The 14,832-nt window shown below is 41.4% G+C and overlaps 1 protein-coding gene across 1 annotated transcript in view; it reads right to left on the bottom strand.

The window, feature by feature from the left end:
- Positions 1-9,860, bottom strand: part of PPP1R8 (protein phosphatase 1, regulatory subunit 8) — a gene marked incomplete at its 5' end in the record, with an annotated part of 11,124 nt that extends 1,264 nt beyond the window's left edge. The window contains 5 exon segments of the mRNA XM_010072799.1: positions 636-700; positions 1,871-2,015; positions 2,690-2,910; positions 3,549-3,702; positions 9,800-9,860. Of these exon segments, the coding sequence (XP_010071101.1) occupies positions 636-700; positions 1,871-2,015; positions 2,690-2,910; positions 3,549-3,702; positions 9,800-9,860 (646 nt within the window).
- Positions 9,861-14,832: the final 4,972 nt, after the last annotated feature.

Genomic DNA, 14,832 nt, shown 5'->3' on the forward strand with positions numbered 1-14,832 from the left:
GAAACTGCAACTTACAGATCACTTGGGTGATTTTGTCTAGCTCTTGGTCATTTCAATCTTCTCGTACAATCTGGGGTTTATGTAGAATTATCCTTTCCCACTTACACTATTTAGTGTATACCAGCAACAAACGGAATTGCTATTACACTGTTGCTTAGCTACCCTGAAGTTTTGCAAATCTTCCCTACTCCTGGCACATTCAAATTCAATATAGCCCTGGCAACACACTCATCCTGGAGCAAAGTCTAAACTCTGCTCGTTCTAGTAGACAACCTTACAAAATCTTTAGCACTTACAGTACTTAAACAAACAACCTCTTACTTTTACTTATTTTCCACTCTTCCCACAGTTTTAATTGATGCCTAGAACTACCATATTGAATTTCTGGAAAGTGTTTCTTTTTGGGGAGGAAAAAACCACTGCCATTAATCCCATGTGTTATCAAAGAAAAGAGCTAAAGCTGGATTTGAAGGGAAATGGTCAAATCTGCTGACAAAAGACAAGTGTGAAACATGAACATGACTTTTGCTTAACAATAAAGCACTTTCCACCACAGAACATTATGTTTCTGAGGTGGAATTCATAAAGTGAGTTCATCAATGTCATGTATTAGAAAATTGGGAGTTATTCTGTACCTTAACAGGGACTACTGCTGTCTGTACCATGTTCCTGAAACGCCCAACAGAAGGGTCCACATCCTCTGTAAAGACAAGAACAGTGAAGTTTTCAGTAAGAATACGGGAAAAGATAGAACATCTGTCAGGCAAAGGAACTTCTATGAAGAATTGGCACATGGACCTTCTCAAAGCCAGCGCTCTAGTAGCACTCAGTAAGCACAAGCACACCCAAATACAGAGAGGAGCTAAGGGGACACCTAGTGCCTCTCTCTCAAGATCATCAGATATTCCGGTAAGAAAGACTTCCACTCCAATGGAGAACGGGGAGAGGGGACAGATGGATGGCCAGCGTGCACTGATCAGACAGACCGGAGTTCTGGGCTGAAAACTGCTGCTGACAAGGCACTGCATGTGCTCAAAGGCACAACAGCTAGCTCCAGAAGTCCTTGGGGGGCCTTGAAGTAGGAGTCAGAAGAATTCAATGTAGAGTCTCTGAAAATCTGAAAAAATTACCTGTTTCGTAATGCGAATGACTGCTGTTTACATTAGGATGCTCTGAGCACTAAATCACATAATCTTATAAATCAAAATGATTATTCTGGGTGGTATACACTGCCAAATGAAACTAGCTCCAGACTTTATTTTAAAATGCATACTCATTAATAAGCTACTCTTTTTAAGAGGAATATTATCTATATAAAATACCATCAATAGGAGTGCCATTACTATAAAGCAGCTAATCAAGAAAACTGAGTAATCAGGAATTGGACACATCTTCAGAAGTATCGTTTTGAATGAGAATGACTTGTTTCAGATCTGCAGACAAGTACCAAAAAATCTTTAAGCTTGATACAAATATCCATCAGGCAATAGGTAAGGAAAGCATTAACGGACAGATGAAAAACAAACAACTTCAGTACTCATTTAGAGTCTAAAGAAGGCAAAAAATTTAAAACACTTTCTTCCTTTTCGACCCATGAGATCTTTCCAATAGCTGACAGAATTTTGAAGAATGATGCTGTGATATCCCTGTCCTGCACGAATCATGCAGTTATTTTACAGGTAGAAGAGAAGTAACAGAGAGAGGCCAAAGAGGTGAGACATGTGGCAGCTTCTGTGAAATAGCAGATCCCAAATATTGGCCTGCCAAATTTCTCTTCTCCTTATGCATATGCAGCCATGAGGAATCCCTGTGAGAATACTGAAAAGAGGGCCTTAAAGGCATAAGCTAAAGATTAAAGCAAACTGCTTACCCGGATTGATGATTTCATCATCATCACTGAACGTCACTCTGGAGTTCTTCCGTTTTCTCTTTGGTCTCTGAATATCCAAGTTCCCTTCCTCAATGGTTAGCGTGGAAATTCTTTTGTTGTGGGCTGTATTAAACTCTGTCAGGTTCTAATGACAAATTCAGAGACAAAATGAGCAACTAGTGGATGAAGTCTTGATTTAATAATCTGATTGTGCATGTCAAAAGACCACAGCACGCTGTTTAGCTTCAACTTTAGACCCCTTGGATGCAGGAGTGTTCCAGTGCTCTAACAGGTTGCCCAGAGTGGTTGTGGCTTCTCTGTCTGCAGAGATATTCAGAAACTCACTGAGCACGATCCTGGGCAACCTGTTCTTGCTGACCCTGCTTGGAGCTGGACCAGATGATCCCGAGAGGCCCCTTCCAGCCTCAGCAATCCTGTGAATGCCACATGAACTGCTCTCTCCCTCTTCACTAACTGGAGGAAACAGGGCAGCATTCACTGTTACCTGGCAATGGGGAACAGCGTGGGAAATCACCCCTGACCCCGGGTAATGTTGGCTGGAGAGCACGTATGCCCTGGCAAGCCTTTGTGAGAAGACCAGTGGAACAGTAGGATTATTAGGTTACTGATTCTGGGAAACAGCATGATCACAGGCTGATCATAGCAGAACGAGATGTCTTCTGCGTATCTGCCAGCAGAAGACACTTCAGACTATTTTCAAGGCCAAGAAATTAAGAACCTGAAACTAAACAAACAAGTGGGGAATACTATTTGTTTAGCTGGAAATGCCATCTAGGTACAGTGTGCCATCCTACTCACGTCAAGTTCTGTCTCTTCCTCTGGCAGGCCCAGCAAGCCCTTGAGCTCTTCATCTTCACTGCCCATCTTCTCATCTCCTTTAACTGCGGATGGCAGCGTCTGAGGCTTCTCTCGCAGAGTATATGCCCGTGTAGAAGCGCCAAATGAAACCGTGGAGTCAATGGGTATCTGTTGGGGTTTGTGAGCTTCCAAACGGATATGACCTAAGAATGTGCCATGTGCTGAGAACATCAAAATGCAAAATAGTCTGTCAGTCATCAGCTTGGGCTCACAGTATTCGAGTTCAAGTCTTGAAAAGTTCAGAAACTGTACACAGTTGCTCTGAGATACGAGTCACTGAGGTAGTGCTCAAAGCACAAGCTATGTACATTTCACCCACCATCTCACCAGCTAACACACATCAAAAGTCCTCAAAAAGTCATGGAAATAAATGACAAACAGCATTTACTTTCTGGATTCTTGCAGGTCCCAATGTACCATGTCTGGAATCATCCCCTCAGTGGAAAAAACAGTATGTCAGGATCTAGATCTTGGGAAACCACCCTCAGAAGAGAAAGCTTCAATAAAATTGTGAAGGGAAGGTCAAGTCACCTTCCTCCTCTACTTTAGCCTCTTAAGAGTTGAGAGGTGTTGTTTTAAACACCAAGTGAAGCAGGTGGAAGCTGACTGGAGCAAACACTCCTTTGCTCCTAACGCTTGCCAATCTTTCACTAAGGTGCTAACTCAGATTAGAGTCATCTGTCCTCACAGTGCAAACAACAACAACAACAACAAAAAAAAGGAAAAACTCTCTCAGATCCAGAAACGTTTAAGCACTGAAATATCGCACTTCTCTCTGGTTAAACGTCACACTACTTACTGCTGTTTAGATCTATGAGGAAAACCCTCTTGAGATGTTTGTGATAGACCAAGGCAGCATGGACCCGAGAGCAAGACTGGTGGTCAATGGTAAAATCGCACAGATCAGGATTTCTCCCAAAGAGATAGTATTTCTTCTCATCAATGATGAGTTTCTGAGGTAGAATATCAAACAGAGAAGCACATTAGATTCCTATAATCTTTTGTATCTTCCTGAAAAAATTCAAGAACATGAATAAACAGAGCAAATTCAAAACAAAGCATCAACATCTAATCAATATTTCAGTTTTGTCTGACACTGTTCAATACAGAAACTCAAATCTTCTCTTTGTAAAATCAGAACAGCTGAATACGGAAGAGTCCCAGTTACTCCCTTCTGTAACAGCCAACACAGGACAGCCTGGGAAGGACAATAACTCTTTAAAGCACAAGACTGTCTCATACAAGAGATTCTCTCTCACATCTGTTCCCAATGATTTTTACACATTCCTCGAGGCAGATGGCCTTGGGCCCTGTCTAAACCAGGAATCTATGCTAACAGAACTCCAGTCGGATGCAGAACATCAATATTATATTTCTGTATAGAAATAGACATACAGGACATTTCAGACCTTTATAATAATGATATAAAACTATACCGCGTATGAATCCTTATTAGTCTGTTCAAGTCAGACACTAATTTTCAGCATTTCCCCTTAATTCATCCTAGTTCTAATCTCTTCAAACAAGATCTTACTCACTGTAATATTAGTTACATAAACCATCTCTGAAAAGCAAAGGAACACGTTGACAGTCCTACAGTGTACGCAGCATACTTCTATTAACAGACAATGTCGTTGAAAAGAACTCCTTGTGCTTAAATGCTGAAGTACCTAAGCAGTGCAGCCTTCGTTCTCACTGTATCCCAAGATTTTAACCCAACCTGTGTTTTCTTGCTTCCAGCTGCACAAGTCAAAGGCTGGCAACACATTACAGATTTGGTAACAGATGGTTTCTTCCACTTTTTGAAACATTTACCAAAGCCCACACAACATTTCAATAGCATGATCAAGAGAATGTTGATGATACATTTTCCATCAGAGAAAAAACCAGATCTTAGTTGAGGTGAGCATTGCTTTCATGAGACTGTCTGAGCTAACATGTTGCCCACTAGAGCACGAGGATTTCTCCACTCTCCCTCCGTCCATTTCCAGCTATACAATCCTCTCCTCAATCGTTCTGCCACACATCTGAGCAAAGTTCTCAGCTTGCAAAGCACTTTTTTGCTACGTTAGTGTACTACTGCTTTAGTGGACTGAATCCGTTTGCCTTCCATTCGATGCGTGTCCCAGCTCTAGTGAAGCAAAGGGTTATACACACCACGACTGTGTGATGAGGAAGGACTTCCCTTCTTGGCAGCAGCACTCATGTCCATCAGTTGTCTGCTCCTCAGTTTTGCCAGCTGTATAAACCACGTGCTTAGCTAGAAAGAGCTAATACATCAGGCTAGTTGCAGGCAGTGGGTTTGGGGTTTTTTTCAGCTGTCAGAAACACTGACACAACGAGCACCTAGCCAATTACTTATTCTGGGGCACTACCAAGTCATACAGAAAATAAGCCGACAGCTTGGAATAAGACATAGTCTTTATATTCCTCTGCCTTATCTGCAAGCATGAAAATCACACAGACCTAATTTTCTACTACAAATCACCTTGCAAAATTACACCGACTTACCTGCCCTCCAATTATGAACTTCAAGGCGTTTAGCACTGCTGCATTCAGATGTCACTTCCCCACTGATTTTTTTCAGGTTTTTCCCCCTAGTTGTATTCTACATTTTCTAGGTTGCATTTCTCACTGTTCTGCTGAACATTTGCCAGTCCCTGTGCTGCAAGCTCTCATACTCTGGTATTCAGCAATACGTATTTAATTTATTTCTGTATGTTTATTCTCTCTTTTAGGTCACTAGAAGAATGAATTGAACAACTCGACTCCATACTAGTATATATCATGACGCCTTTACAATTAATTGGTCCCTTAGGTATTAATCTGCTAATGTCTTACTCCCAACTAACTCAAGGTATACATTTTAAGCACCATTTCATGAAATAAATGCTTTGTGAAGTCTACTGACTTACACATGTTGGCCTGCTTTCTTGGAATAACCAGATTTAGGTGATCAAGCTGTGTGCATATCCATCAGGTCCCAACACCCACTACTAAACCAAATAACTTCTCAACCAACTGGCCAATTTCAACCAGCAATACAAGATATTAAATTTCAAGAAGTTCTGGGAAAACAGACAGAATGACAGATTCATCAGTACCCTCAGTGACATATAGGCTGGCAAAAAATCCACAAGAGTGTCAATCAATATGCAGACTTTAACTGGGGAAAAAAAAAAAAATCTTTGTGAGTCCACGTCTCATTTGATAAGGCAGGAATCACAGCTTAATTAGCAATTCACCTTCAACTACATTATCTGTTGACAAATGAAGTGCAAAATGCAGGTGATTTTCCTCCAACTGGGACATTTAAAACATGCGGGTGCTTCCTTGGAATCTGTGTCTGGTGGGGAACAGTATAACTCAGATAAAGAACCCGATAAATCAATATATGGAAACAGTCTACTCGATTCTGCTCTCACCTGGCTACTTTATTATCACTTTCTGTCTCTACAAATACTGGTTTTCACAAGACCCTCCCCTCAAAATCAACCAGAAAGTATAAGCCACTGACATCAAGAGCTTAAACTCATACATGGCTTTGTCAGTTTTTTCTGGTTGAATATTATTTCAGGGTTTTGTTTTTTTCTTTTTAAATTCCACCTGTGAAAAGACCAATCTCCTCCTTGTACATTCTTCATGCTAGCATGCTGCTGTTCTTTTCCCTGCAAGCCTTAATCAACATCTATCACTCCATTAGTCTCACTAATATTTTCCCTTAACATTACAGTTGGTTCAAGCAGCTGTTGATCTGTGAATACCACAGCGTTTGTTACAACACATCTTTTGAGAAATGCTCCTTATGTTTTCTGGGGATTCAATTTCATAGCAATTAATTTATGTCCAATATTATACAGTACCTTACTCCTGTTCAGCACTCGAGTCTTCCCAAATTCGATTCATTTGTACTAATGAATTTATGATTCCACTTTGTGAGAAAGATGAGCCCTAACTTTTCCTTTTATTCTTGTGTATTTGAAAAAAAAAAAAAAAATCAGTCCAACAATTTCTCATTCTTGTCCACAACTGAAACCAAAAGAGTGTCCCGTAAATTACCCACAAAACAATACCATTCTCACTTGCCAGCATTTCAAGAGATTTTGCAGAGACACAAACAAATTCATAAATTGGAAATATTGCAACAAATCACCAACAGAGAAAATAATTTTATTGCCTTTACTTCAAGATAATGTTTCCAAGATTTTCTGTGCCTCTGAGCTATAACCCAGTGTTATCCTTTATACACGGAGCTTAAACACTTCATGGCTTGTTTTAATGTTGCACTTTTCAGACCCAGCAATCCAAAGGTGTACCTCAGGCCTCTGCACGAGACCTGGGATACGGACAGCTCGGTTAGTATCAAGTGCTCAGTAATCCACTAAATTTAAGAATGTTCTTTCTTGGCTACTGCTGGCTACCATAGGACAGAAAAATTGAAAAACCGTTAGCCACATGTACCAAAAAGGGAAACAGATGGCTCGCGTTCAAATGCTGTTAATCCATTACCCAGTTCCCACACATACACAGTGAGTAATGACCACACCGCCTGTGGGCAGTGTGCAAGAGCCTCCCCGCTGAGCCAGCTCTTCTGACTCTTCCTGCAGCACACAGAAGCACGATCGCAAGCCAGACCTCTGCGCTACACACGTAGGCGCCTGCGCCTGGTCACCGCTTGCCACAGCATTCAGCACACGTGTCACACACTGAACGGCAGGCGAGCTGTACCTCACCCATCTCAGTAACACCGACAGCCAACATCTGATATTCAGGAGGTAAAACACAAACTCTATAATCCTTCTGTAACCTCAGCGTGATCACATCCTCCACTGAACCTTGGAGTACTTGGATAGCACCCTGCGATGGTGCAGTGGGAAGAACCTCTTTGAGTTTATCAAGAGAGCTGATTGTAGGAAGAGGGAATCGGGATGTTTGTACCACCCACCTTCCCAATGCGGACAGAGAGCCAGGCTTACAAAACCCATCAGGGCCTCGTGTAGGTCCAACAGCTTTGGGCAGCACAGCCTCAGAGTCTGACGCCACCAGGACAATATTCCTGAGTGTCAATTTATCAACAGCAAATTTGCTCCTCCATTACCAAAAGCAGCGGTGCATCTCCAGCTTCCATACAGCATTTTGCTGTCCAGGACTCTCAGGACAGATATCTGCCTAGCACCTGGGGATTAATTCAGCAGAGAGCTCCATATAAACTCTTTTATCCTGAAGTTCTCTCTCCACGTTGAAAAATCCAAAAGAAACATGACAAGAAAAAATCCGTCATCCCTCATCTCACAGAATAAGTCTCCGAAGGGAGAAAGCTGCATTACGTTTGGCCACCCGCCACATACCAAAAACCCCAATGTCATTGTCATTTGGCTCTGCTCACTGAATCTCATTACATGGCCTGAAAGAAATACTGGAAAACCCAGTGCCAAGTACAATCCTTATCCCAGATGTTGCTGCTAGGATGGCAGTGAGAAGGCTGAGCTGAGAAGCAGTCCTTCTACAGCCCTCTGATCTCTGAAAATTATTCTGAACATGTACCAGCACCATGAGAAGCAGAATACGTGGTCCGTGGTTTGAAGACAAGCTATAGTGCCTAGAAAGAGCCAGTGAAGGGCAGCTCCAATGCAGCCTGAGCAGCGGGTATGAACCAACTCAGCCATGTCTTCTATGAGATACTTTGAAGATGCAGTAAATGCGTTTTAGTATGTAATTCATTTCAAATTAAGGCTGAGCAAAGATCTCTTTTAGGTCAAGACCAGCTTTGCCAATTTTCTGTGTCTTTAAATCCAGAGTAAATCACTCTCAAAACTGTAAAACCAAGAGTAATGGACTATAAAGTCTCATTTTATTGGTTTCTGGACTGCTAAAAACCACAAGTTTATTTGTGAGATATCTATTTGTGACATCTCTATCTGCTTTCCTGTGCAAAGCATATTCTGGCAACTTAACCAAATGTGAAACAGTAAATCTCTCCTGCTAGACACCAGAAGGAACACAACACTGTCTGATGCTCCTGCGGTAGCATACATTAAAAACCAGTCAAGACTTTAAGCTACCTAAATCTTTCTTGATTTAACACTGAGTTCTTAATTTTCCAAGTTTCTGTTCAGAAAAGTTGGCTCAACTTTGCAAAGTCTTGCTGCCCAGAAACATTTCTCTGTTTCAGTCAATTGCAAATTAGGAGTCTCTCCACAGCTGAAATCCATTCGATGGCTTGGGTCCTCTCTGTTAACTATGTTACAGCACCTTTTAAAATTTATTTACTACTTTTAGTGTGATATAAGACAAAACACAAAATCGAGAATGAGGTGGTGTATATCAAATTCCTTTGCTGTAATAAAAATAACTCATTGTATCTGTGTTAATCACAACACTGTTTGCAGATCCAGAACATGGGATGAAAAATACTGCAGGACAGGGTAACAATCCTGTGAAATCCAGGATGCCTAGTTAACCTTACTGTAAAGCAACATAAAAAACTGACCAGACAGCTATCTCAAACAAGCAGTAAAAAGCAGAGAGTTTTTACTCTCTCTTTCGTATTTGCCATTTGAGTTTGTGCTCCTGAAGTTCCTAAGACAAGGTGCCTTTTGGCTGCAGTCTGATACCTCCTATACAAGTATCTTGTAGGGAATAAAATGTCAACTTTGGTCCAAAATTAAGTTCTGAAGAAATAAGACTCTGCAAAGTATCAAGTATTTCTTACAAACATTTTATTTTTTCTCGCTCTTACTAGGACAGGTTTAACGTTCAGGAATCAAAGTGGCATTGTTTGCTAGCTGAGCAGTGCAGTCTTGTATTCCTTCAAACAGCGTATCTCATCGGAAGATCGAAGCATTGCATAGCACAAGAGCGCCTTAACAGTACAGGCAAGGGAAAACTCACTTCGTTCTGAAGTTTCAGAGTAAAACAAGCTGATTTAAAATAATGAATATGAGAGAGAAAGGAAATACTTATGAGCAAGTGTGGAAAATGCTGGGAAATGTTCTCCTGCTGTTGCCTATGTATATCATACACCAAATACATGCAGAACCATTTTCATACCTCAATGAGTTTGTCTCCTTTGACTACATCCAGATGTAAGCCAGGTGGTGGTTTCCCCGCCCTGGAAAATAAAGGAAAATATAGTATAAAAATATTTAATAAGAACTTTAGTGTTAGAGCTAATATTCTATTAGAGCTAAAGACCAAACCTACAAAAACGTAAGCAAAATTATTCTGGGAAAAATATGAAAATCCCATAATTTTATTTTCTTCCCTTCAGATTCCTTCTGACAACACATAAAACATGATTTTCTACTGTAAGAGTTAAGCTAACAGGACAGGAGGCATTTCAAGCTTTCCTTCTCTAAGTGAAAAATTTACAAAATGAACAGAGCAGCTCCTAGGAGAACATGATAGAGGGCCAGGAAGAGGCTAACCACCAGAGAAGGAGACAGGCTGGGACTGTTTGCTTCGGGGCCTGCTCAAGGGCTCTGTTTTCTCATGTTACCTTCAAAACAGTAGATCGGTACACTTAGCTGCCGAGAGGAACAGAAACTTCTACCAGCCTTTCCCCTCTAGGACTGATAATGGCAAAAAACCTGAAAGGGGCTCCCCACAGACCTGTAATATTATAAAAATGTTGGTTGATAGCCAGTGTTCCCCCACACTCACCCTATAATCAAACTTTCCTACCACCACAGGTAGCATGGAAGAGGCTCCAGCATTATATGGCAGAGGGACCCTACCTACCCTAGGACAGTACAATCCTCTTCCACCAAATTCTCAAAGAACAGCTCAGCTCCCCCAGCCCTACAGCTCCATCCCTGCTCACCTCCTGGGGCACAGATTATTAGCGTTATTCCCCCTTGGGCAAAGGGAGCACAGAGGCATGTGGGATGTAGCAGTGCACAGCAAAACAACGCTAATATGCGGGAGAACCCATGCAGATTAGCAGCAAAAACACATTCGGTATTTACAGTGCTCAAAACCAGGACACCACCGTGGTATCGATCCGCTGCCCTTCGCTGCAGAGGAACCTTGGCTGTTGACAGCAAGTGATCTTTTTCTGCTCAGGTCGCTAAAAATCTGCATCTCTAGTGCTTCTTCACTGATAGTAGCACTGCTGCTTGCCTCTATGGCTGGACCAACTTTCGAGGCAATGGCAGTGACCTAGTTCTCAGCTGCTCTGCTGCCCTTCCGAAGAAGAACTGCAGAGATCACATTCCCGCTTACTGCTTTGCTCACTGTACACAGCAAGCACAGAGAACGGCGACAATGGGTAGTGACATTCTCAGCATTGCTGGAGAAGAAAGAAAGGTCACTTGTAATTGAAGTTGTTTGAGGGGTTAAATACAGATGTTCACACTTCTGGGACGTGCCTTAAAATCTGTAGGTTTCTTCTGTGTCCCCAGATCATCTGGTTACTATACACATGCTCTGCTGGATAACTTCATACAGGAACACAGTCCTCTATTATTTCTACTTCATTTCTTTCTGAAGTATTGCACAATCATTTTCCATTCTTGCTCTAAATCCATTATACTAGCCTGCTCAGATATCCCTCTAGCCTGTCCTGAATATGCCAGTTGGGACTTTCACAAGGTTTCTTACCAAGCCCTTCTCTAAGACTGTGGCTAGTACCAGCCTAAGAAACAAGACGGATATGGCCGATATTGATTCTTATTCTTTTGATGCACAAACAGCAGCAGCAAAAGCAGAGGATGCAAAGCTCCAGGACAATCTGCTAAAATGGTGACCACTCCCTAGAAATGGGATTACAGTGCTGTGCGGGAAAGACCAACTGAAAATACTCCTGAAGAAGAGACACAGTGTGTCTGATGACTTCTGCAAGGACTGACTCTTCCAGTAGCTCCAGTACAGGCAGGGGACTGCCTCCTCCTAAGTACTAGGATCATACAGCCAGGCTACTGCCCAGAATTGCTATTTTTCCTGTGTTCCCCTCAGATCTCAGCTCTCATTTTTCATTGACAGACAGGTTTCATTCATGGATTTATGTCCACTTTTCAGTGTTTCCTCTTTCTGCCCCTGAGCACCAAACTTGTTTTTCTCCATTGCACTAAAATTGCCAAGTTCTAGTTACTCTGTGACACAGGTTTAGATAATTCTCACAAACTCTGATCAAACAAAAGCTGCTTCACCCACCTTTTTTTTTTCTTCCAAATAGGTAAACCTTTCAACAAATTAACTCTACAAGCAAGTCTACTTACTTACTCAGTCAGGCCTCTGTTTTTCTTTTCATTGACCTCTTCCTGGATACTCAATGGTTAGTCTGTCCTAAAGACATTTCAGCAACATCCTCAACATACCTGTTTGGTCACGACAAGGCTCCCAAGTGCTCTAGCACAACCACTTTCCTCTTCTGTAAACCGAATCCTGTCTGATGGCCATCTGTTGCCATATATAATCTCTGATTTTTCATTACCCCTCTACTTTTAGTTTCCCCCTTGCTGTTAATTTCACTCTGCTTTTACCTTCATTTTGAACACAGATAAAAAGCCCAGCAGCAGCACAAGACAGTGCCTTCAGCTATAAATTAAGGCGCTTGAAAAATTTATTCTCTTTTTATCTAGTCTCTATCTAGTCTTCTATGGACTGAGAATACTTTGTAGCCAGCATCTACCCTATCTACCTATGCCTGAAAAACACTGAATGCAGTAAGGCTGTAAATACCGATTACAATAACATAAAAATAAACTAATAGTTTCTGGTACAGAAATTATTTAGTCTGTCTCTTTGCAACAAACTAAATCAATGACACCGCTTAGGCTGCTGAAGTTAGATACTTGAAAAGTCTTTTAATGAAAAAAGTAGAGGGATTTTCCAGTTCGATACTGAAAACTCATTTGTTCCAGAGTTACCAAAGATGAAAAGCAACGGCTGTTATTTGGAAGTATCCACAACCCCTCACATGCTCTGCCCTATCAGACCCCTCACCTGGGGTAAGTGGAAGTAAAACATTGCAAGGAAATCTCTTGCAAAAATCTGCTAGAAGAAAGGTTGCTAGATAGTTGGTACTGTGCTGTTAAAGGAAAGCAGTTTTTTCCCCACTTATTTCCAATATTTTAAAAAAAAAGTCCTCTCCCACTAACTAATGTGCTAAAATATCCACTAAAATAATTCTCCTACGGCGCTCTGAAGGATGGAGAATTACTCGAGGTCTACGGACTCTCCTCTCCACAGCACACAGCCAGGCATAGTGCTGCTCCAGGACAAACGATCTCCCACCAGAACTTGGTTCCAGTGCAAGTGCTTGCGTTTGAAAGAGAGAAACGAGAAGCTATTCTGCCCCTTCCAGACTGTGTATCAATCAGAGTCCCCACTGCTCTCTGCAGGTCAGTGTTCTGCAAGTGACCTTAAAATAAAACCTGCCAATGGTGTAATAGTTAATGATCACTAGTTCAGTAAGTTTAACTGAGACAAAGTGTGCTTAGACCGCCAACTGAATCGCCAAAGGCATACTTGGGACAAGAGAAGCCTTCCAGAGAATTAACGAGGCTGATCGGCAAGGAGAACATGACCGTTACGGTACCATTACATGAATTCTGTAGATGAGAGAAGAGGTAAGAGGACATCCCACACGAGAGCTTTTCTTCACTAAGAATGACTACAAGGAACTTAAAGAAGTGTCAGAAAGTTTACGAGAACTGATAAAAAAGAAGTAACAAACTGCAAACCTCAGACGGTATTTAGCCGAGCATTCTAAGAGATATCAAATACCAGTTTTCTACATTTACCAGCTTCACAATCTATTGCTTAAACTAAACTGTCACAGAAATGAAGGTACCAACTGATCACGCTTGTTTTAAAGGATATTTCAGGAGTGATGTGGAAATGACATACAGTAAAGCCAAGTTCTGACTGGCAAACTGGTACAAACTGTATTACTGAGGAGAACTAGCAGATAGGAAATGAACACTAGCCAGAACAGAACAGAGCTGTTTAACCTGCACTTCAATACTCAACAGTATTTATCCTTTGGAAATGTGATGTAAGTGTGGCTGACAGCTCTTCCAAAGGCAGGAAACATTTTTCTTGGATTAAAGAAGGATGAACCTTGCTTTGAATTACATATATTCAGCTCCTTTTGGTCTTTGTAAGAATCCCCAGAAGACAATGACCATGCTGAAACGTCTTGTTTGATAGAATACAACCAAGCACTGAAAAAGTTTCTATTCTACTTAGATTAATCGAATGTCCTGGGAAGGAGTTAATACGGTATCTGGATAAAAGTAATGTTTATTAGACAAATCAGTTGAGTCCCTGCAAGAGAAAGTGGGCATATTCATTTTACAACCCCTGGTTCTTCCCCTCAAAAGGACAGTGAACACTTGTCTCCCACAGACTTTCTGTTCACTAGTCCAGACACTCAACATTATCTCTCACTTGTTCCTTTTCTGGATTGAAGTGAAGCCCAGGTGAACCATCTGCGTACAGCTTTCTGTATCTTTCATTGAGATAATACTTAAAAATAATACTTGAGAGAAAGAATTCACATGTTTTCTGAGGAGGCAAATAGACTAGTGCAAGCTACCGGAATTACTGAAGACAGCCAAGATGTAAACAAGGGTATCAGTACAGCAGACTGGCATTTAAAAAAAAACACTTCTGACAAATTTATCAAATGGTCTTATGGAAATTAAGGTGTGACAGGGAAAAGAAACACTAATCCATGAGGGAATGTAAACGATTAAGAGTCAGGAAAGAGCAGGATTCTGCAAGGGCTCTGTGATGTTTCCATGCAGTCTGGAAAAAAGGAGCCAACAAACGAGAAAAATCACTTATGACAGCTGTTCTGTGGGCAACTCAAATCACACTACAATGCTGCAAATGAATCCCATTATACTGAACTACTGCTCAATAAAAATCCTGGTTAAAAAACAAACAAACAAAAAAACCCAACAAACACAGCAGCATTCCTGAGTGTGAGTACATCCCAGAGAAAGACCACCTCAACCACTCCAACACGACCAGGAGCTCCAGACTCCTTACAGACACGCAGGAAAGATCTAGAGTCATCACGACTGTTCACAAAGAATCAGAGGAACACTCAGCTGACAAAGCAAAGACGCTAC

This window comes from Pterocles gutturalis, unplaced genomic scaffold (assembly GCF_000699245.1).
Source record: "Pterocles gutturalis isolate BGI_N339 unplaced genomic scaffold, ASM69924v1 scaffold32087, whole genome shotgun sequence".
In the NCBI taxonomy this organism is placed as follows: Eukaryota; Metazoa; Chordata; class Aves; order Pterocliformes; family Pteroclidae; genus Pterocles; species Pterocles gutturalis.